This window comes from Dermacentor albipictus, chromosome 4 (assembly GCF_038994185.2).
Source record: "Dermacentor albipictus isolate Rhodes 1998 colony chromosome 4, USDA_Dalb.pri_finalv2, whole genome shotgun sequence".
NCBI classification, from domain to species: Eukaryota; Metazoa; Arthropoda; class Arachnida; order Ixodida; family Ixodidae; genus Dermacentor; species Dermacentor albipictus.
Window position 1 is genome coordinate 65,941,211 of NC_091824.1, and position 24,867 is coordinate 65,966,077.

The 24,867-nt window shown below is 47.0% G+C and overlaps 1 protein-coding gene across 2 annotated transcripts; it reads left to right on the forward strand.

Annotated features, from left to right (window-relative positions):
• Positions 1–485: 485 nt before the first annotated feature.
• On the forward strand, positions 486–15,478 carry LOC135897614 (neprilysin-like). 2 transcript variants are annotated; one of them, XM_065426294.1, is made up of 4 exons: positions 486–622; positions 1,666–2,793; positions 6,196–6,603; positions 13,591–15,478. In XM_065426294.1, the coding sequence occupies exons 2-4, from the start codon at positions 1,924–1,926 to the stop codon at positions 15,301–15,303; spliced, it is 2,991 nt and encodes a 996-aa protein (XP_065282366.1). In that variant the 5' UTR covers positions 486–622; positions 1,666–1,923; the 3' UTR covers positions 15,304–15,478. The 2 variants fall into 2 exon arrangements, with proteins under 2 accessions (XP_065282366.1, XP_065282367.1); XM_065426295.2 differs by lacking the exon at positions 486–622 and having other exon boundaries at positions 1,646–2,793.
• Positions 15,479–24,867: the final 9,389 nt, after the last annotated feature.

The window sequence follows — 24,867 nt, forward strand, 5'->3', positions numbered from 1 at the left end:
ATGCACGAAGCCGAGCTTTCTGGTAGAAACGCGGTCTTAGTGTTCCTTTATATGCTCGCGCATATACAGGCATTCCCCATACGGCGGTCGACGCTGGACACGGAACGCTTACGCCAGATTTTCTGCGACGCGGGGCCATTGACGCTGTCGCGTCATAATTAGAAAGTTTTAGTTCTGCGTACGTAGCGTCCGCAACGGCGTTGCGTACGTAAGATCGCTACGTTCTTCAATGTGCGCATGTGCAGAACGCAACACGAACAGTGCGTGATGCGTACGCGGCCGTTGCGTACGCACGCATCCGATTCTTGCGTGCGTACGTGGGGAGCCTTTAGTGCTGCGCTCGTGGGTCTTGTTTGTTCGGGAGAGCGCGAGACAACAGAGTTTCCCAAAATGGCAGCGTCAAAGGCGACCAGCGGAAGGCTGCACTTTTCCATGGCCTACGATTTGGCTCTGCTGCGTGAAATGAACGCGCAGAAGCCATTCCCGGAACCTCCGCGGTGGGAATGCATAGCAAAAATAGGAAATTTGTTTTTGAGAAAGCATTCAGTGTGTGTTGTTTGCGCGAAAGGCTCGACCTGCTTTTGGTGCAGTTCGTCGCTAATGACCGTGCCAGCCACTGAAAGTAAGTACTCGCTTTTTATTTTTCTCGATATTATTCGTGTATTTCATCCGTATTAAATGTAGAGTCTCTTAAAGGCATAAATATAGCTCGACGAAGCGGGAACGCTTCCACACGTTACGTCACGTCAGCGAGATCAACAGCGCCTTGTTCGACCGATGGTTCGACGTATTGGCGGACGTGGCCAATGCAATCCGACGCGCCCGGCGTCTAACGCTCACCCTCTTACGTGCGCAGACATTTAGCAGTACTAAAAACGCTAACGCGACACGCGCTCCTACGTTGCGCAAAGCACTTGCGTGTTGCGTACGTATCGTCATGACGCAGTACTAAAACTGTCTAATGTAACTGCTCGTGTTTGGAGACCCTGTGCAAGATTGCGGGGTCTTGGTGATAGGCGCGCATACCCCGTGTTTTCCTCGCAGCAGCTAACGCGAAGTAGAAACTGTGCGGCGCTGTACCCCCTTCATGCTTGGTGCAGGATGAATAGGTTTTAGAATTTAAATACCCGAATCAAAACACCACCATCGTTCTAACGTAAACCACGTGACATAGCCACAACTACGTAGGAATGTATATTACGTAATCGCAGATATGACGTTGCAATCTGTGTTTCTGTCGCTTTCGCTCATCCAATGAAAATGTAAACCCAACAATCGGCATGATGTAAGCAAGCCCCGGCTCGAACAGCCGGAGTAGAAATCATGGCGTTGACCTCAAACAATCGTCGTCTTGCTGTTGCCGTCAAACACACGCTCGCGTCAGTCACATAGTTGTTCTTGTTACGCAAACCCACTGGTCCACCCGGCCACGCTTTGAGTAATCGCAAAGGATGCTGGATAGCCACCTACGAGAAAAATTCTTCGCATAAGATCGATTCCCCGAGTGCATGGCACCTGCTTAGGTTAATTTAACTATCTTTCAAAGCTTCACGCGCGTACTGAGAGCGGAAACTAGCATTCTGCCTTTGGCACATGTCGCTGTTTTGTTAAGCATATCTATAAAAGTTACCGAAAGGCTACCAGTACCATTTTTTCTCCCTGTAGTGTGGTAGATTACCATATTTGAAGTCAGAATGAAGAGGAAAAGGAAGGGCTGTGAAAAAGCGAGAAGAGGCAGAAGAAGCAGTTCTCACGAGCGCTGATACCGATTTCTCGCCGCTCAGAACGCAAACCCTTTCAACGACGTCCGAGATAAAGCACTGAAGAAGGAAACTCCAGCTCAAGTCTGCGGCTTTTCTTCGAACATCAAAAGCCAGTGGCATTGAAATTCAAGATTATCTGGGGTGAACAGAGCGCTCCACCATGGACAGGCACAGCCCCGATTCCCAGATGTCTCACAAGGAACCGAGTCGCCCGCAGGCTCTGCTCCGTCGATCTGTAACTGCGACGGCGTCGGTTCCTGTGGTTGGCCACGCATCCTCTCCTGCTTCCAGGTCAACGGCGCCGAAGCAAGGCAAAGAAAGCTTCAGAAAGAAAAATGTACACTCTCCCGAGCAGCGCCAGCACAACCAAGCTTGTGCTATGGAGCTACCAGGTACAGCCGCGTTCAAAGCAGTTGGGACTCCACCGGAAGAGGTACTGAACCCAACGGGCGTCGAACGCAGCGGACGACCCATCAATGGAAAGACTCCTGGCGCTGCGCCGTTAGGCGCGAGTGCCTCGCCGGCGAACGAGAAGTCAGGGCGTGATGGCTGTGCTGGGATCTCTGTGAAAGTCATAGGCAAGAAAAATTCCGAGAGCCCTGTTTTCTTCGCCGATCAAACACACCCAGGAAGTCACTCGGAGCGCTCTCCAAAGTACGAGGCTTCTTCACATCCCACACGTGCATTAACGGAAGCATCGCCAATGCACCTGGGCGTCAATTCTCCAAGCCCCAGTTCTATGAGCAGTCCCAGTTTCTCGAACGGCCCATTCCCCAAGAAGGTCCAGCATCGTCACCCCGGAGCGCATCCTCTTAAGACTGAGTTTGATGCTCTCTTCAAAGAGAACAGGACCCTGCTTGAGGAAGTGGATGCATTTAAACGCGAAAGAATACAGAAGAAGTCCGTATTTAAGGCCGGCGTCCAGAAGCTTCTGGCCGGGCCCTCGAAGCCGCCCGCATTCCACGGTTTTGCAGGAGGCACGATCAAAGTGAGACCAAGGCTTGCCGCAGAAGATACGTCGAAAGGCTTGGTGAGTGTTCCCTGCTTGTTTATTCTGCGTTTACACTAAAGCGAAACCGTGCAGGCTGATACGAGGTCTCCAGCCGATAAAGCGCATAGTCCGTAAGAAATACCAGAATGAACGGCATAAAGGTGGACACGACGGGCAGTAGGTGCACTTCCTTTGCGAATCATGCACACCGCTGTTTGCGTTTTGTATTGCGCAGCTGTCTGGGTGCTGTTGCCTTTTGCTTTCTGACGGTGTTCCTCAGCTTAGAGCGAGTGTATTGCACAGCAGTGAAGCTGAGTTTGAAGTGCCACAACATATGCACACGTTTCAGCTGCGGTTCGATTGACGCTTGAGCTATATGTACACGATTGCTTACAATGTCAAGTGTGTTCTAAGCAATGGAAAAGTGCAAGGCTAAGAGGAACACGGGATACTTGCTGGACTTGCAACCAACTTCTTTAGATAGAGGTACAGGACTAACTACGCGTTTTGTGAACTAGCAATAGTAAACCAAATCATACCAGAAAACTATATAAGAATGTGATTTATGCGCGTGCTCTTAGCTTAGCCTGTCTACTTTTTTCTGAGTAAATAGTCAGCTGTGTGTCTAATGTATGTCGTGCGTACTTCCTATTGCCTCCTTTCTCTTGTTCCATTGCAGTAGTACTTCATAACTCGTCGTTGAGGCCACATTCATTTTTACCAGTACAATCAAACTGCGGATTAACTATCGTACTGCAGTCAACGGCTGAGCCTGCCATACGATGTTATATTTCATGGAAACGGCTTGCATGCGCGTGTCAGTTCAGAAACGAACACACATTATCTGACTCGCGAATTTTTTTAGGATACAGTTATGGGTGACATGACCCGCTGTCACCCTACAGATTGGTCTGACGGATGACCCCTAAAACACCATCGTTTAAGATTTTACTTTATATTGCGTTTAACATTCTTCGGGAACTGACTATGATTTTTTGCAACGAACTGTTTTCGAGGGCCCATCCCGAAGATTTAACAGTCTAACAAAGCCATAAAAGGCACCCGTTGGTACCGTACCAGACTGTGGTGGCACCAGTGGTACGGTAGTAATAGTGGTACAGCTGGTGCTTCCCCACGGTGTAGCACTGTGCAGTATCACAGTGCTATGTGAGCGTTTTCGCATTGTTGCCTCGCGACAGCTAGTATATCGAGACGCTGTCATTGAGACGCACAGACGCTGCACAGGGTTCCAAACTGGTTTATGAGGAAGTACCGGTTGTCTTGCACGTGCGGATTAAGCACGGTGCAAGAGAAGCGCCACTCATTACACACGGTGCAACATCGTGCCGAAAATAACCACCTTCCGAAACATTCTAAACGCATTCTTGGATAGAAGCGGGTGTCGGTTCATATTTTTTTCTTCAGATCTCATTGTTACACAGCTACGCTTCTTGCTGCATGCTTAACGCGAAACTCAATATCTGGTAAACATTTGTGCGAAATCATATCGCCGCTTAGCTTTATTGTCTGGTAACAGGCTGCAGGCCTAGTGCTCTTATATAAATTAAATTATGGGTTCTGAAGTCCTATCGCCACACACGGGCTGTGCGAGAGAAGACGTCCCTAGTGGAAGGCTCTGGAATGAAACTAATCGGAGGACACCTAAACACTTAAAAAACATTATTGCAATATTAATTAAACACTGATGTGTGGTCCGAGTTATGAACACCTCGCGGGGAAGCGAGCGCGTTGAGACGCTTGGGGCGTTTTGATTTCGCCTTGCCGAGGCGCAGGTGGAATGCAGGCTAGAGCTTGCGCGGACGAGGAACGCGCGGATAACTCAAGGCTTCCGAGAGTGAGAAGGAGGGTGACGTGATTCGCTACGATTCCCTCTCCCCTCACGCTACGCCTGACGCTCTGCTGCGGCAGCAGGCGTCCCCTTTCGCCCGCTCTGTTCCGTTGAGGTGCTCTCGTTACGTGGCATCGTAGCCAATGGAAATTTATGCGCAGTCTCCCGTGTACAGACGCCGGACGCTGCCGTTTCGCTCAATGAGCCATTTGACGCTTTCCCATCAATGTAAGCATTCTGGGATTCTTTACGTTTATTCGAAACCCGACACGCAGCTGCCACCTTAGTGACTCGTGTTCACTCACTTCTCTAAAAAGCACACATTCAAAGTATCCATCACTCCCCATGCAAATGCTCATGTACTCATACAAACTTACATGGATGATAAACGAATTTCCGCAAATCAGTTATCACGCAAAAAGCATGATGAGACTCCTTACTGCTTTTTATTCTTCCAGTCAAGTGCAGCTTATGTAACTCTAATGTTTACATGGAACCGCTGGCTGCGAACGCTTTGCACGAAGGCGAACTTCATGGTATAAATGAGGCCTCGTGCGTGGGTCGATCTCCTGTTATTGTTTCGTACTTCCAATATTTCAGTCTGTGAAGAACTAACATAGAGAACGTGCACAGTGTGCGTTTTTTTTTTTTTCATCACACACCTTTTGTGGGCTGCCGTTCTTACATTTCTGAGAAATAACTGTGTAAAGATGGAAAGACAAGGTTTGAGCAACTTTGGCGGTGGAGAAGTGGCTGGATATGCGTGGTTCGGAATATTCCAATTCTTTTTTGGCGAAATGACGTCTGACGCCGGATTTTCTGCGACAGGGGCTCCATAACAATATCGCGTTAAACTACACTTGCTTACTGCATTATTAGCTGTGTGTATCTGGTTGAGCTATGCGAGCAGTTCGCTGCACCATGCAGACTGCTCTACTAGGCCGCTCACGTTTACGCCTGCGCCCCTCCGCCCCCACGTCCAGTTCGCCTGCGTTTACCGAATACCGGACAATGTAAGCCTCTCTAGTGTAGCGTCCACGACCACGTTCGTGGCATTTCTGTTTGTGCTTTCACGCCATGGTGCTCACCGTGCATGTCCGCCGCCTCCACACGCTTGCGCGTGACGTGCGTTCACGCAATGAAACGTCACTAATTTTTTTCTTTGTTTGGAACCTAGTAAGACACATCACAGGATTTCACGCTTTCGGCCATTCGCACTGCTGAGTACGCACCTCAGTTTAGACGCTTATAGGATATTTAATTTTTCATATCTGTCGCGGACACATTTCAGGGCGTTCTATTGCCGCAAAGCCTAGTTTGCGCCTTCAATACATAACTTTAACCCCCGTATTCAAGAACACACCTTAAGTTGAAGTCCATGCTTGACTTGTTTTAATTGACGCCTTGGGCGGATTGGGCATGGAACAGTTGTCAGTGAGTGACTGTATGTGTCTTACGTCTTGGTTTATCCTGTGCTATTTTTTATTTCATGTTTTTCGTGCTGGTATGCCGTTCTTTGCTGTGATGTCGCCCCTCATTGTTATTTATTCTTCCGGAATCTCGCTTTCCCTGTATTCCGCTTACACGGCCAGCCAGGGCAAGTCTTGCCCACGGGTGCCTTCGAAGCGGCGAGCCCGAACATTGAGCAGACCTTCAACCGACTGTCCACGACCGTATTTATTGTCGTGGCGGCCCTGTACTTGGCGTCAGCGGTGCTCGTCGTGTGGCTGGTCACGCTACAGGAGCCCGAGAGCAGCCATCAAGCACGGGTCTGCCTGACCAGCGACTGCCGTCTACACGCGCTCTACCTGTCCTATCGGGTCAACAGCTCGGTCAGGCGCTGCGACGACTTCGAGGCCCACGTATGCTCGGCCTGGGAGCCGCCTGAGGGCTACCGCGAGGTGGTCAAGACCGCCATCAGTGAGGTCGTCGTGCGCTGGATGCATGAACTGAGGCACCTACTGCAGGAGAGCACCGCCGGAGGCACTGCGCGCCGCAAGGTAATCAGTTACAGCAGAAATTTTATTTTAAGGACGTCAGGTGCATCTGCTACCTTTGTTTAGACTTTTACAGGACGACGTGCTCCATGCAGAGGCCTCATGAGCTGCCTACTGGACGCGTCTTTGGTTTGAGAACAAAGTAGTCTTTATGACTTTCTACGCGTTCAGATTAGTAAACGCCTCGTTGTCTTTGTGTTTCGCGTTCAGTTGCGCTCAGTAGCTTTCATATACACAATACACATTTTAAGACAGTCAAGAGTGCTAAAAGGCTGTCTTTAGTGTTTGCATCTTCCATTGCACATTTATAACCCCCATGCATACTTATAACACCCAGTACAATGGGTGTGTGCAAGATTATCACAATAGGAAAATCCACGCGTAGCCTAATGCACATTTACATTGCCTGTCCAGTCGAGCACCGATGCGTGGGTGTCAATGGACAGCGGTAACGACACCACCTTCTGAGCCACTTTATACCTGCTGTTGGCGGAAGACAAGCCAAGTGTAGACGTTGCACTGCTCCCGCGCTGCCTACGTCGATTCCACATGCAACTAACTGCACGAGGAGAGGTGATGAGCGTTGACAGAAAGTTGTTCACCGAGCTGTATTTCATTAAACGTGACCCAAGGCACTGACAGTTAGGTCCCTGGTGGTATCACAATTTTATCACGACTCTGGATTGACTGCTAAGATGTTGGCGACTATATATGGCCGACGTTCCGTAAATACAGCCAAACGAAGGCAACCATTGTCCCCACGAGTCCGACAGCGACATACCTCGTTCCGGGTTGTGAACGTAAATACTGGTGGTTTAATCACTTTGTGGGGTATGCCCATGATCATAGATGACCCCATGCTCTGTGTAAACGGTACTAGTCCAGCGATCCTGCGTGCGCGCATGACTTGTCAGGGGGACAAACCCTCGTCTCTCAAAGAACTATATGAGACCATCTGCGGTGTTAAGTACTTGGCCTAAATTCATTTTGTTGCAATCGAAGGTTTCACGCGCGCTAGAGCATTTTCAACTTTCAACCATGCTGAAGGTTGTTCGTTTTGAAAAATGTCGTTTCTACTGTTAGTCTTTACTGCTTCCACTTCGGACCATGGTTTTGGCTTGCATATTTACTAAAAAGGGAAGCTAGGCTTAACGTGCACCTGTGTCCCCTTTTTTGTTTTTGTAACAGTGAAACCTGGAAAGGCTAGCAAGATATGTTTTGTTATTTATACAAATCGGCGTACAGAAAATATTTTGCCGGAAGTTTCCTGCACAGTGTGGTTCCCTGTCAAAGGACACACTCTAAGTTGCTGCTATGAATTCTCTAGCGCTCTAGCTGCAAGAGATGGCTGAAAATATGTATGTGCACACCACAGGTGTGTAGAAAAGTACCAGTGCCACCAAGCACGCGTCAGCGGTTGCAAAGCCGGGTGATCGTACAGTATAGCGATTGGGCAAAAAGAAATGGCAGAGGCTGATGTGTCCCTTTTAACACTGGAACACACTGCACATGATCTTGTACTGTATTACAAGAAGGCACAAGTGAATCAATGCAAGCTCCGTAGTTCCTTCTAAGCCGGCCTGGCTTTATGGCGCTATGGCAACAATCGCCGTCACCCTCAACTTTTTCGACAATGTCGGCAGCAAAACGGGGGTCTTGGGTATGCTCGGCATGCAAGACGCAAACCGTCAAGCAACCTTCAATGGGTAATAAATCGGGTGATGGAGTACTTGAACAGCAACTTTTGACTGTAAACGATAAACTGGACCGGCTGACGACTACTGTTGAAATGTTGGCTAGTCGAGTGGAAGAACTACTGACCTTCAAAGCTATCGGAGAAAAAACTGCAGAAACTGTTCTGCAGATACAGGGGTCGCTCGATTCCCTTGCTGTTAAATATGAATCGGTGTCATCGACAGTAACTGCGAACCAGATAGCAGTCGGCGAGCTTGGCACGCAAGTAGATACACTCTCCTCTAAGATTGCTGCCCAGGCTGAGTTGCTTGAGAAGGTTGGCTCTGAACTTAGCGAATTAGAGCAATACAGCCGACGCTGCAATTTCGAGATTCATGGCCTGCAATATACCCCCAACGAGGATTTGCCTTCCTTCTTGTCAGGACTGGCGGCGAAGCTAAGCATTTCCGAATTCAAACTTACCGATGTTCCTGCTGTGCACCGACTTCCCGCGCGCAGCAATACCATTCCTGTAGTACTTGTGCAAATGCACACTGTGTCGGCCAAACAGCAATGGCTCGCTGTACGAGGAATCCTACGTGACCTTGCTCAAGACAGTACCTTTCCACGGCTTTACTTCAACGATAATCTTTCGCGTGCCCAACGGGAACTGTATCGGCTGGCAAGGCAGAAAGGCAAAGAATCAAAATTTAAATTCGTTTGGACCAAAAACGGCAGGATACTGGCTAAGAGGGATGAAGATGCACCTATTCTGCATATCAATAAGGCATCTGATCTCGAGAGTATTGCATGAGCATGAACAAAGTTGCCTTCAAGACATGTACTAATCTAAACGAGGTTCTTAGTTTCTTCCCAAATCCTATAGGTTGCGCCGTCCGAGCTGTTCACGTCAACATTCGTAGTATTAGAAAACATTGGGACCATTTTCAGGCCTTAATTACTCCTTTCAACTCCTATTTCGATGCGATCATGCTTAACGAGATTAACATTCCGTCCGCCTGCATCAATCAGTATCATATTATTGGATACCAAGTTTTTTCATACACTAGGCCAATTAAAAGGGGAGGAGGCGTGGCAGTTTTCATCCGGGACGCATGGGCAACAACTGAGCTGACTTTCTCGTTTTCCCAAGCTGAAATTGTGGCAGTGCGTCTTTGCGCACCTTCCTTGTCTCTAATTCTGCTTGCGGTTTATCGCCCACCGTGTTGCAACGGTTGTATATTCCTGGATGAACTTGATACTGCCATGGCCTCGATGTCGTCAATGGACCATGTTTGCCTAATTGGGGATGTCAACATAGATACCTTACGCCCTTCAGCAACGACAGTTGGCAATTATTTGGACGTCATTTCTAAATGGGGCTTGCAAAACACGATCTGTGAACCTACACGCGAATTCCTTGCTGGTCATCTTGTCACATCTTGCATAGATCACATAAATATACGTGCACATAACTTAAGTGTCAAATCTGCCGGTATTATCACGAAACTTGCTGATCATTACATGGCCTGCTGCTCTCTAACAGATGACACTACCAACTTGGTCGCTCCAAACGAAGTCAAACAAATATAATTTGTTGACCCCTTGGCTTTCGAAAAATTTGTAATGAATCACAACTGGCATAACTTTTTGATGACTGTTCCTCCAGGCGACGCCTATGACAACTTTGTAACACTATTCACCGATTTCTGGCTTGCAGCTACACGGGTCTGTAAAATCAAACAACGTAAATTGGACCAAAAATGGATGTCGTCAGAAATACTCACGGCAATACAAGCAAAAGACTTGTTATGGGTTCAAACAAAGAGAAGTCCTAATTGTACTGATTTGCGGCTTCGGTACAAAGAGCTTCGAAATAAGGTCAATGCTATGATATGTATAGCAAAACGCAATAACTTACGAGCAAAATTCACGGACGCTCGTTGTGACAGCAGGAAAACATGGTCCCTAATTAACAATCTTAGAGGTGGTGATGTAAACGCTAATCGCCATGTTGATCTGATGTCTCATATTTCTTCAAATGGTACTGCCACCGCTAATGATTTTAACTCATTTTTTTCAGAAGTGTCTGGTGTAGCGAGACCTCATCCAGATACTTGCACATTGCAAACTAGTATTTCAGAATCCGCCCTTCTTCCCATGTTTTCGGAACATGACCTCAAATGAATCCTTTTCAGTCTAAAACCAAATAAATCTCCTGGAATTGATGGTATTTCAATATTAGAGCTGCGCAGAACTTTCGAAGCAATAAAAGATGTGCTACTACTCATTTTAAACAATATTATTACCACTGGTATCATTCCCGATAATCTGAAGAATGCGCTGGTCATTCCTCTTTTTAAAAGTGGCGCACGCAACAATATTGAAAACTACCGGCCTATTTCTATCCTTTCATGCATTGGGCAGATATTGGAAAAACATCTGCTCAAGACAATGAGCAGCTTTTTAAGCAATCATCGCGTGTTATCTCCTAGCCAGTATGGTTTTGTGCCGAATCGGGGTACGCAGTTGCTGCTTGAAGATTTTTCCGATACACTAAACTCTGTGTTTGAACACAATCAGATTGCTTGTGCACTGTTTCTAGACGTCCGCAAAGCGTTTGACAGCGTCTGCCATAGTATACTGCTAACCAAACTTTCTTTAGTAGGCTTTCGGGGTGCGTTTTTGCGGCTTCTGAAAAACTTCTTATCTCATAGGCAACAACTTGTGTCTATTGGAAAATTTCGTAGCAGCCTGACCGAAATTAAAGCTGGCGTCCCCCAGGGTTCAATTTTAAGTCCGTTATTATTTAACTTATATTTTAATGATTTATCTAATGTTGTGAACGTCAAATTATATCAGTATGCTGATGACACTGTCCTTGTTTCACACGCTCGAAGTTACACTGACGCCATCTCTTCTTTACAAATGGCAACAACAAGAGTGATGGACTGGTTTCACAATAATGTAGTCCATATAAATGCGTCCAAAACTCAACTAATCTGTTTTCACAACCCTGTCAAGCAAGTTACCCTATCCTCCCCGTTATATTTGCACACATCACATTCCAATCCCTGTTCGTGTGCCCCTGTGCAATACGCTTGTTCAATTAGATACCTTGGTGTCTTTTTTGACAGTGATTTATCCTGGAACTCTCATTTCGCATATATTTGTCAAAAACTTCGCGCAGTGTCTTGTGTTTTGTATAACATAAAATTTTACATGCCATTGTCTGTCCGAAAGCTTGTAGTACATGCCTTATGCTACAGTGTAATCCGGTATGGGATATCTACATATGGTCATGGCGCTCAACATTTGGTAAGCCGGGTCAAGTCCGTCCTTCGTGTCATTCTGAAGCATGTTGCTTATGATGTCTCCCCCAAATCAGATGTGTTCAAAACTTTGTCTTTACCTGATTTCAATTCATTGCTGCTTGAAACTGTTATCTTAAAATATTTTTGGTTAAGTCAGTGTAAAATTCCTTATGTGCCTGTCCGTTCCCTGAGACCAAAGAATCCTTACATTACACCCCGCTGTAAGACGAGATATGGTCGAAGACTTCGTAACTACTATGTCCCAGCAATGTTTAATCTACTTCCTCAAAGCATACAAGATGCGAAAACGAAATATGGTCTTAGAAAGGCTCTTAGACACATGAATGCGTGATTGGAAGCCTGTCATGTGTGTGTGTGTGTGTGTGTGTGTGTGTGTGCGTGTGTGTGTGCGTGTGCGTGTGCGTGTGCGTGTGTGTGTGTGTGTGTTTGTGTGTGTGTTTGTGTGTGTGCGTGCGTGCGTGTGTGTGTGTGCGTGTGTGTGTGTGTGTGTGTGTGTGTTTGTGTGTGTGTTTGTGTGTGTGTGTGTGTGTGTTTCACTGTTTAATAACGAGTTACTGATGGCTCTATCGCTGTCTGCCAGGCACTGCCGTTCAAGCCCACTGTGGCTTTGGCAGGCCCGATTCTTCCACTGTATGTTTCTCAAGTCATCAATAAAGTATTATTATTATTATTATTATTATTATTATTATTATTATTATTATTATTATTATTATTATTATTATTATTATTATTATTATTATTAAACGCTGTGGAATAGGTAAGGCCGCTCAGAAGAGCACACTGTGATGAAGCCCCATTTTGCTTACTTACTACTACGTATAATAACGGGAGCCATGTTCCCAAAGCAGGGACAACGGCCACCCTTTCATATTCTAATTCGCGAAATATCAATCCCACAAGGTACACCGAGAGATGTCTCCATTCCGGTAAAAACGACACGCACCAAATGGTGATACGGCATACTGGCGCATGATATGGGTGACACACCGCAGCTGTATAGGGCAGGGCAGTGTTGAAAATTGTTTTTGTACTTTGCAACTATATGGAAGGATCCGCTGACACAGGAAGGCATAACTGGAGGCTGCAGAGAAAGATATTCGTCCTGCAGTGTATTAGGGCATGATGGTGAGGATGAGGGCGGTGGGGGAAGGTGACGCATGCAAGCAAGATGGGGTAGAAGTGCGCGCTCTGGTTAGTTGAAGGGGTTTAACGTGTACCAGCGGAACACTTACTTGGTCATGCGACAAATTACGGTATAGTATCGGAAATAACTTTGACCGCCTGGAGGTCCTTCAACCTGCACCTAGGCCTGAATACTTGATAATTATTTGATTCCGCCGTATTTGCAATGCGGCCACCGCGCTAGGGGATCCCAGTCGCTGGTTCGGGCTGCACAGCACATTGTGCCCGTGTGTTGAGCGCACATCATCGCGTGGAGGACATTTAGCAAACATGTCAGTGACAGGTGACTCTCCAGCCCTAGCTTCTGTTGGAAATAATAAATCATGAAGATGTGGCCACTCACTTGAATCACGGTAACGGTGTTTTCTATGAGCAAGAAGGAATACGTTTACTGTCCTTCACTCGCCCGCGCGTGCTCGCGCCGTTCAGTGAAAAAAATATAATAAAGGCGCGCTTATTGTCACATAGCGGTCATACAGGCCACGTTTGCAGAGCGGAAAACGGTAAAAATAGGCAAGGAACTCACGCCACTGTCGTAACGCCATGCCTGCTCGTAAATGCTGTTAGAGCTGTTTGTTGTAGTTGTCGCCGCAACGCCATTGTCCAGGTGCCACGGTGCCTACGCGAGGAATGCTAGAGTAACCGCTGCAGACTCAGTTGAATTATCCGCCACACTATGCATGTGTCGCGTGTTTAATTATTGCTAGCTAAACAACGCAAATTTTAAGAAGTACGTTAATCGTGTTCTCCTGATAGAGCTCGAAATATGCTGTTTACAACCTCTCATCCCTCTATGCAGGCTCTTTCTTTGCTGGACAGCTGTATGGCCGACCGCAACGCCACACCTCACGATGCTACAACGCTTCTAAATTTCATGAAGCAGTTAAACTTGTACTGGCCCTATGATCCGCCAGCGAATGTGAGTGCCCTTGGCGTGCTCGTTCGCCTGGCCTATAAATGGCAAATGACCTTCTGGATGACGCTGCGGTTGGCCGAGGATCCGGTGGCAAGAAATCGGTACAGACTAATTTTCTGCAGCGGCGACCAAGATCAAATGGTTTTCCTTAACATGAACCACAAGCACCTCTTGGAGCGAGATGCCTACGTTCAGTACTGGAAGAGCCACTACGTGATGCTGTACGGCGAAAACAGTACCAGCCGAAATCCCTTCGTCACGCAGATGTACGAGAGCGCCACGCTTCAGAGGAACGTCATCCAGACGCTGCTGGCCGTGGTCAAAAAGAGCCCCAAGTCGCCAATGTCTACAGTTGTAGGCAAGCTCGGAAACTACACGGGCAGACGCCTCAATTCGTCCAGCTGGTTGCGATTCCTGCGCGAACACGTGAACCTTCGCTCCAACGGACCCGTCTCTGAGGGGACGGAAGTGTTGGTCTCCGATCCATCGCTCCTCGAGTCAATCGGGGGCCTCTTCTCTAAGTACAGCGACGCGGACCTAATTCGCCAAATGTCCTGGGAGTTCCTGCAGCTGCACGCATTGACCATCGACAAGACCCCGCTGGAGATGGCCTTTTCCGGTCGCTGGTACGCTATGCCTTACGTGTCCGTGTATTGTTCTCGATACGTGGAGACCGTTTACAGACCTCTGCTCGCGTCCATCTACGTGAGGAAGCACCTGAACGCCGACGACCGGCGCGCTCTGGACTTGGACATGGCGGGCCTAGTGAATGCGGTCATCGAGAAGGTCAACGGCTCGTCTCTGTTCGATGCGCAGGGTAAGAGCGAGGCCGTGAAAAAACTTCGCGCTGTGAGCACCAATATCTGGCCCGAGAATAAATACTTCGATGACGACACGCTGGAAACAACGTACCACCTGTTTCCGCATGCCAGGGAGTCCTCTTTCTTGGTCAGCTGGATCCAATCGCACAACATGTTGCATGAACTCAATGGAACTGGTCTGTACGAAGCCACCGTCAGTTTGCACAACATGATCTCCTTCTCGCTCGCCGACTACGACTACCTGACCAACGAAGTCCGTGTAGCCATAAGTGCCCTCACCAACCCGGTCTACTACCCCCACGGCTCACGTTCCATGTTCTATGGTGGCCTAGGCTACCTGTACACCAGCCAGGTATTGAAGGCCATCGACGAGACTGGGCGCATGGTTCGGGCCAATGGCACGGTTGCCACGCAGTCGATGTTATCGTCGGGAAAACAGGACGAGCCAGAAAAATATCGTCATTGTCAGGAAGCCCACCACGGCGGCTCTCTTCTTTCGGACCTTGGCGCGCTCGAGATAGCACACAATAGGTTTCTCGCCACGACGGCAGTAGACCGTGGCAAGGTCGTTTCCAGAAACTACACCGATGAACAGGTCTTTTTTCTCACCGTGTGCCGTATATTGTGTGAGTTGCCGGCGGCTCAGTTCCGCTCGACAACCTGCAATGCTCTCCTTAGAAATTCGCCAGAGTTCGCCGAAGCGTTTAATTGCCACCCTGGTTCACCCATGAACCCAAAGGAAAAGTGTCAGTACTTGCACGGGTCTGAAAATTGAATGAGATTACACATATGGTGTGTGTGTATATATATAATATATATAAAGATTGCGTATAATTCTTTCGGACAGGCGAAAAACAGACGTTAGAATTGTCTAGATACTCAAAGAGATCTGAGGACACAAGACGCGAACACATGACTACTTTCGATAAGAAACAAGCTTTTTCTGCTTATGCTGGCTGGTTTTATTGATTTCTGTAAATGTGTGTCGCTGTGCTGAGAGGGCATACGCATTTTCTGTGTTTTATGTTGCATTTTAGTCTATGGTTTTAGGCCACGCATCTCATTGCCTACATGCGAATAGTTCTAGTCACCCTCTTCACATTACCATGACGTATACATGCTATATTGACATTTATGCAAAATATGTATGCATTCTCAGCACATTTGCGTGTCTCCGCATGCAAAAATGTTTTCATATACAAATGGAAGCCATATGAATCGATGCTGTAGGTTAGAAGATATTCTTGGCTGTCACGTGTCAAAAACCACGGAATGATGCAGAGGCACGCCGTAGTGGGGGGACTTAGGATTAATTTGGAGCACCTGGGATTCTTTAACGTGCCCAATGCACGTTACACGGGTGTTTTTTTTTTGCATTTCACTCTCATATAAATGCGGCCACCGCCGCGGGGATTTGCTGCCGTGACTTTGTGCTCAGCAGCGCAACGCCAAAGCCACTAAGCAACCACGCCGAGTAATGAAAAGATCGATTGAGTGATATACAACTGACGGAGACGGGTGCAATTATGTTTATTTCTTCTATTCAACGTGCGCAACGGCACGTTTCATTACTTTGTTGTATTTCTTCAGGGCACCCTTCACAAGCTATGCCGAATTGCAAACGCCCTAAATCGAGGGAATGTGCTCTGTGATGCGTGGACGTAGTGATGTCACGAGGGCGAAAGCGATATACTAGGGTGGAATCGTGATTACATGTCTATGAAAAAAGAAGCAGAATCTCTCTACATGCATTTATTTGAACATTAAAAAATATAATTATATTATGGGCCTTTACCTGCGAAAACCACGATCTGGTTACGAGGCACGCCGTAGTAGAGGACTCCGCAATAAAATGGAGCACCCGAGGTTGTTAACGTGTATCTAAATCTAACTACGCGAGTGTTTCCGCATTTCGCCTCCATCGAAATCTGGCCGCCGGGCCTGGATTTGACCCCGCGACCTCATGTTTAAGCACCTACCACATTACCCACTACGCAACAACGGCGGGTATTTCTTTAACCATTGTATATCTTATGTGGTAATGGCCCGAGAATGGGGATCACCAAATTTAGGAAATCTATGATAACCAAGGAAGCCGTTGAATAGTAAACTATATTCTTCATTATAACCATAGGTTTGATGTCGATATTTATTGTTGTATTAGTTAAAACAGAGGTGATCTGGCTGGCACTGCATTGTCGGTGGAATTCTTGTAGTTACATAAACTTCTGCAACGTTTACACGCACGGATCCGAAATAACTTCTGGGCATCAAACATTGATGCATCAAAATTAGTGTAGCATATCTACTTATTACAGGGTTAATTGTTCTAGTCATCAAATTATCAATTAGGGAGTGGTAGATAATCGCAAGAAGCGTCAAAATGTTACAGCAACAAGCACGACGCATCTTTATTTTTTCGGCAAATAAAGAAAGCCCGCGAAATATATAAACATGCCACATGATCACATGCCCGCACACACAGGATAGCAGCACCATCAGTCTCTGTGGCAGAGCAAGCGTTTAATCACAGGTTTGCCGCTCAGGGCAGCAAATTTTCTTGGATACGCAGTCATCGCCGAAACATGTTAACGCATCGTTGCAGATGGCGGCAACACTAACAATATATTAATTACACTTCGAAATTACAGTTCCATTGCCCCAGGCTCCACTATACTAATCTAGTTTCTCTCTACTTCTAACCATACGGAAAACCGCCTGCTTCTTGGCTAATGCCCCATAGTGGGTACGCGCCACTGTTGAGGACACAAGACAAAACAAGACAAGACAAGACAGCTTTCACTACCGTGGAGACTTTGATGGCGCTGCTGGCCCACGTGTGCGTAGGCGTGTAGTCACATGATATTTTTCACATTTCGTGGGCTTTCTCCCTCCGCAGGAAAAAAAAAACGCGAGGTGCATCTTACTGGAAAATTTTGTTTAGTCGTCTTTCACGATTATCCACAACTCCCTAATTGAGATCTAGAGGATCTGAACAACTATTAAACAGTTAGACAATTGATTTAAATCGACTAATCATACTTCAGAGAAAGAAAAAAAATTGCTGGCGGCTTCTCCTCTGGTCCCGTACAAAAAAAAAATATTGAGAAGGCATTGAAATATTGATTGGTCAACGTTGAGTTTTTTATTGAGAAATTATTGCGAGTATGTTGGAGAATTGTTGGGTTGAGTGTTAAGCACTCTTGAATATTGGCCACTGAAATCGAATTGAAAAACCATTGGGTACCTCAATGTTGAATAATTGTTAAGTTACCATTGAAAGTCCATTGTGCTTAAACGGCCCGTTGTGTTTGTTTTGTTGAATGGTTGTTGAGTTACTATAGATTCTGCGTTGAACTAACGTTGTGGTAGTTCTGTTGAGCTGTTGTTGAGTTATTATTGCCACAGCATGGAAAAGCATATTGTGGCACAGTTGAGATGCCATTGAGATTTTAGAAGTCACCATTGAAATATGATTGACGTTTGGTTGGGCTAGTGTATTTTTATTCATATATTGAAATTGCTTCACTGTTCACACTTGCATGCCCCGGTGGCTGCTCATAACTTTCCCAAACACAAACAAAATCAAATGAGAGACTGATCAACTTGAAGTACCTTTATTTACACTAAAGATGTGTGCACGTGAAACATTATTACAGTACATAAGGCACCACTACATTGAACCTAGAGACACAGGCTAGTACCTACAGCACTCTAGCAGTGTAAATACATCTGAAAAAACCTATACATATGAATCCAATCAAAACGATCATTGTGCTCTTCACTTTCGACTTAAGTTTATGACTAGGAGGCAAAGCGACTCAAAAGGCAGGGCTTAAGCATACCCTTGTAACAACCAACTTTGAACACATGAACACTTGGAGCTGCTTGCATGTGAATACACAAAAGACATCTGAATATGTTACATTAAAATGTTGCGCACACTAACACATCACAGGAAGAGCTACGGCTGACTGTGAGAAGGAAAAATAACCAACTTGAAACAAATGACTTCACGTAAATATATATATAACCTTTAGCACGTTACCAACAAAATACCTTTGGTATTATTTGAGTATACATCAGGTGATCCGTTCATTTAAAGCAAGATGCATTACAATTAGGAACGTCTGTGTACGACCCGCTGGCATCAGTATGGCTGCGCAGTTATAACATTGCGTATTAAATAAATTTGCTTCTAAATTCACAAAAAAAGATGCGTGCGCTGGCGCGACGCATGAAGCGTGTTATATTTCGACATAAAGAACATGCACGTTTTCTGGTGGCGTTCCTATTTAACAGGTACCTTGGTTACCATAAGCTACAAGCGGTGAAGAAGCACTCACAAGTTTAGTGCGTGGCTCAGAGGAATTCGCTAGTTGCTCGCGACAGCACCTACATAACGAATAGACTAATACGTGCAGACACCTCTGCTACCAAAATGTGCCAGTGAGCGGCTCTGATATCTATGGAATGACGCTAACTACAACAAATGTTGCATAAACGTCCTCAATGCGACAAATATACGCCTTCAATCTTATTTATTTATTTATTTATTTATTTATTTATTTATTTATTTATTTATTTATTTATTTATTTATTTATTTTGGCAGCGAAGTTTTGTATGCTTACCCCCCGGGGTTTTGTAGCGCCTGCTTGGTCGATTTCTTGCCGACCTAATATGGAGCCAATCTCGGAGGACAGTGCAACAGTACACAGGGCCGCACCTGAAGCTTACGTAACGAAAACTGGACTGGCCCCACGTAAAGGCATTATAGTGGATGTGGTGAGGAGGATGCGAAGGGGTGGAGGAGTGATGAGTGTAGTGGTGTTGTTACGTGTTGGGGCTGCAACTCAACGGGATTCTAGCGGATATTTTCGAAGGCAACGCCGGCTCAGGCAGTCATATACATATCATAACGAAAATCGGGCCCCTCCGTTGCTTTTCTTCTCGTTCATATATATATATATATATATATATATATATATATATATATATATATATATATATATATATATATATATATATAAAAAAGAGAAGAAAGGGGGTTAACCGAGGGACCCGATATTTATTAGTCATATAATGAGAAGCCAACAAACACTGACACCAAGTACAACATAGGGGAAATTGCATGTGCTTAATAAATGAAATAAAGTAATGATATATTAATGGAAATTAAAGTGGATGAACAAACAACTTGCCGCAGGTGGGAACCGAACCCACAACCTTCGCATGTCGCGTGCGATGCTCAACCAATTGAGCTACCGCGGCGGCGTTTCCCCATCCACTTTATTGGGTATTTATGTGTACTAGTAGAACCCTGGGAGTGTTAGAGCATCGACGCGACATGCGAAGGTTGTGGGTTCGGTTCCCACCTGCGGCAAGTTGTTTTTTCATCCACTTTAATTTCCATTAATATATCATTACTTTATTTCATTTATTAAGCACATGTTGTATGCTATGTTGTACTTGGTGTCAGTGTTTGTTGGCTTCTCATTATATGAATATATATATATATATATATATATATATATATATATATATATATATATATACATATATATATATATATATATATATATGCACCACTGCAGGAGGCACGAGGTCTTTCTGCCTCATGAGCGACATAATGCGCTGGTATTAAAAGAAAAATAGGCGTCCGTGGGGTCATAGTTTAAATATAGGGCTTCTGCACTAGACGTTCTCTGTTCAAATCTGGTCGTCGCACAGTTTTAATGGTGTCATACCATTTATAAAAAGAGTTCACTTAAAATTATTGGCTTACAAATCCCCGACGCTACTTGAAGCCAGAAAGACAAAGTTTAGGCAAATATACGTTCTAACCATCACGACAATATTGGTTGAACCCCCTTCGTCCCCCGTCCCCCCGTTGCCTGCAGCTTTGGTAAAGACTAGAGCCAGAGTCCCTCTAGTAATTATTGTATGGAACTCTAGGCTTTGGGCGGATGTGTGTCAGCATCTGGCGGCTTTCTAACAAAATACCGCGTCGAAGGTTCGTGCGCCCACATGTAGGTGGCAGTAGCAGAAGTTAGTGCATCTCATGGATAGCGGCAATGGACAAGAAACCTACCACGAGTAACTACTTAAGAGGAAAAGACGAAATCAGGAAAGAAACAATTTATGATAACTCAAAGGGAAGCTGATTACTTTTCGAAGCGAGATCAGGATGCCATGGAACACGCACGTATAAAGCGAGATATAAGAAGGAAGAACAAGCATGTGCTTGCTGCGGTAAAGCTAGGGAAACGATGGAACATGTTTTTATTAGAATGTGAAGATATCTGCCCAGCGGTCGATTTAGGCACTTCTGGCCTGCTTGAAGCCCTTGGGTTCAACGAGAGCAGGAGAAAGGAAAACATGTCCGCAATAGAGATTAGTAAGAAGCGATTGGAAGATTGGTGGAAGAAAAGGAGGCAAACGACAAAAAAATGGAGACGTACAAAAGAAAATTCACAATAGGGGGTCAGAAAACTTGGTATCGGAACTCATCGTGGGGTTATTTTTTCCTTTTATTTTATTTTTTCCTTAGGTAGGACATTAGGCAGTAGAATAGGAAGAGCTTGGCGGCGCAACCCACCGGCCCGTTCCAAAGGCGATGCTCATAACATCTATCCATCCAGCATTCACAAAAATTATCTTTTCAATCCTAGGCGGGGCTCCGAGTTATTATGGCATACGAAACGGAAGGATGAACGGAAAGGAGCAGAAAATAACCACATGGGAAAATGTCCCTTCACGGGGCGCAAAGCATGTGCGCTGGATTTAAGCTAGACGGAAGTATCAACCGATCAGCAGATGAGGTAAACAAGATATGTTTAGAGTATTCGTGGGAAAAAAGCAGGAAAGAGATTGGTATGACCGGATCCATTAAAGGCATAGGCAGCGGTGCAAGGTAGGCAGGGAAGACTGCAGAGATGTATACAAGAATGTTAGAAGAAAAAGCATTGATAGCATACCTGAGTAACTCAAGTAGGCTAGGTGAGGATTTGTCCCCGCTTTGTTTCAAAGGGGATGATAGTAAACTATCATTACGAGCACCACGTGTCACGCACAGGCAATCTGGCAGTGCGGAATTAGGCAGTCCTGTATCGTTTAAGCCTTAGTCTCTGAAACGATCTACGAATGGCTAGACCAAACCATGATAGATGAACGCCGAAAAGGAAGCGTGGGAGTGATCAGAAACGTTTAAACTTAAAATTAGGGAGAGTTACCAAGCCAGAACGCTAACCAATAGCATCATATTTTTTTAATATGAATGTAAAGCAAATAACAGAGATTAACAAAAAACTGAAGAAAGTGAAAGCGTTCCTACTGTGGTGAAGAGGAAGACGAAGAAGGCGCTCTTGTTGCGGCTGTGCGCGTGATCAGCGTTTGTCGACTGCCAGCGCTACCAGACTGTGCCCAGTGCCTCTTAATAAATCGCCTTATTACATTTGGTGGAAGGTGCTCCACTCCCCGACCTCGCCCTGGAACTTCGCAGCCGAACTTTAACATCTGCTCCAGCCGCTACTATGACCGACGCTCCTAACAATCCACTCGGCGCATCTGCCGCTCCTGTCATGTGCGGCGCCATGCAACGGCAGCGGGACCCTCCTGTTTTTAGCGGATCAGGTGAGACTGACGTCGAAGACTGGCTCTCTACCTACGAGCGCGTCAGTGAACACAACAAGTGGGATGACCCGACGAAGCTCCGTAGCGTCATCTTCTATCTTGCTGACGTTGCGAACCTCTGGTTCCACAATCACGAACGGGAACTGCAAACCTGGTCCGCTTTCAAAACTGCATTCGCGGAAGTCTTCGGTCGCCCAGCCTTGCGAAAACTCCGTGCAGAACAACGCCTCCGCCAGCGCGCTCAACAGCCCGGCGAGACTTATACAAGTTACATAGAGGATGTCGTCGATATTTGCGCCCGCGTCGATTCCACCATGACTGAAGAGGACAAGGTGAAGCACATCCTCAAGGGCATCGAGGACGACGCATTTCAAATGCTCCTGGCGCGGAACCCTACTTCTGTGGCAGCTGTCGTCACTCTTTGCCAGAGCTTCGATGAGCTGCGTCGACAAAGGGTCCTTGCGCGCAGCGCTCTCGCACCTGGCGACTCTCTCTCGGGCCTCACACTTCGCTCGAACACCACGCCAGCAGCATCGCTCTCTCTTGAGATTAAGGATTTCATTCGTGAGGAGGTGGCACGCCAATTGTCTATGCTGCCTCTCAATGATGGACCTCCCCAGCCTGACACATCTCTGGCTGCTCCCATTAGGCGGGCCATTCGCGAGGAACTTGCTGGGTCTTTACCTTTCGCCCACCCCTGCCCTCCCGTGGCTGCACCTCTGACCTATGCCGAAGTCGCCGCGCGACCTGCGCCGCCGACGTTCTCGTTTCCGGCGCCAATGCGACTTCAAGCTGCACCTCCTCCCGCGTCGCCTCCCGTTCCATCTCGACGCCCCGTTCAGACCCCTTGGCGCACACGCGACAACCGACCCATATGCTTCGCTTGCGGTGTCGCCGGCCACGTTGCGCGCTTCTGCCATCGTCGCATGCCACCTGGTAACGCTACTATCGCACCGCCTGGATATGCCTATTCCCATGACACCACCGGGCATGCGGCTCTTCCCGACCACGAGTTTTCGCCGCCTCCTCGACGCCCTGTCGGCACCCATCGTTCGCCATCACCACGTCGTCGCTCACTTTCCCCCTTACGTCGCCGCCAGTCACCTAGCGAGGGAAACTAGTTGCTGCAGTTCCGCAGGCACGAACTGCAAGCTTCGCGACTTCTACAAGGCCTGCACAGTCGTCACGCAATTTATTGGACGTTTTGGTCGAAGGAACCGCCGCCATTGCGCTTATTGATACTGGGGCTGCAGTTTCTGTTATCGACGAAAAGCTTTGTCGCAGCCTCCATAAGGTCACAACGCCGTTGTCTGGTATGCTTCTAAGCACCGCGACTGCGCAGCATATAGCCCCGCTCGCTCAATGTACTGCCAGGGTGGTCATCGACGGCATTGTCTATGTTGTTGAATTTCTCGTGTTGTCATCATGTTCACATGACATTATCCTCGGCTGGGACTTGTTGTCTCATCATCGTGCCATCATCGACTGTGCCCGGGCCGAAGTAGCGCTTTTCCCGCTTGCCGATGCCCCACTGCCTGACCCTTCTGAACAGAAAGCCTCCAAGCTCACTATTGTGTCCGATACGGACATACCACCCGACATGTGTGCGCTTGTGCCCGTCTCTTGCTCTACCGCGCCAGACGCTACAGTGCTTTTTACACCATCGCCGATTTTTCTCCGTCGCAAGGCCCTACCTCTCCCATTTGCCGTCCTCACCACTGCGTCTGGATTATCCTCAATGCTTGTGTGTAACCCGTCTCACTACCATGTGACGTTACTGCGCGGCGAATCACTCGGTCGTGTTCAGCCCCTTGACCTGCTTCACATTCTCGATGTTACCGACGACACGGCCTGTTATGAACTCGACGCCCTCACTTCTCCCGTGCCATGCGCATCATCATCATCATCGTTGTCATCGTCGTCAGACGTTCTTGAATCTGTCGTAGACGCCGATCTGCCGCCTCCATATCGCCAGCAAGTCTTCGCGCTTCTTCAGAATTTTCGCTCGTCGTTTGACTGTGACCAACTATCTCTGGGACGTACGGCAACCGTCACTCACAGCGTACACACTGGTTCCCATCCTCCTTTACGCCAACGACCATACCGCGTATCGGCAGTCGAGCGAAAGATCATGAACGAGCAGGTCGACGACATGCTGCACCGTGGCGTCATTCGCCCTTCCCACAGTCCTTGGGCGTCTCCTGTAGTATTAGTACGCAAGAAGGACGGGTCAATACGCTTCTGTGTGGATTACCGTCGACTCAATAAGATCACTCGTAAAGATGTCTATCCGCTGCCTCGGATTGATGACGCCCTCGACTCCTTGCAGGGCGCGGAGTACTTCTCATCTTTGGATCTTCGCTCCGGCTATTGGCAAGTGCCCATGGCAGATGATGACTGTGAGAAGACAGCTTTCATCACGCCCGATGGCTTGTACGAATTTACCGTAATGCCATTCGGGCTCTGCAACGCGCCCGCTACTTTCGAGCGCATGATGGACACCATCCTTCGCAACTTCAAGTGGAAAACATGTCTGTGCTACCTTGATGACATCGTGGTGTTTTCGCCAGATTTCCCGACGCACCTCGTTCGCTTGCGTGAGATACTCACCTGCCTCACCTCTGCTGGTCTCCAACTTAACATCAAAAAGTGCCGTTTTGCTGCTCGCAAGTTAACAATATTGGGTCACGTTGTATCGAAGGACGG

Coding starts and splice junctions, on each gene's coding strand:
- LOC135897614 (XM_065426294.1), top strand. CDS start 1,924: ATGGACAGGCACAGCCCCGATTCCCAGATGTCTCACAAGGAACCGAGT. Junction 2,794..6,195: donor AAGATACGTCGAAAGGCTTG/GTGAGTGTTCCC, acceptor TTACACGGCCAG/CCAGGGCAAGTCTTGCCCAC. Junction 6,604..13,590: donor GAGGCACTGCGCGCCGCAAG/GTAATCAGTTAC, acceptor CCCTCTATGCAG/GCTCTTTCTTTGCTGGACAG.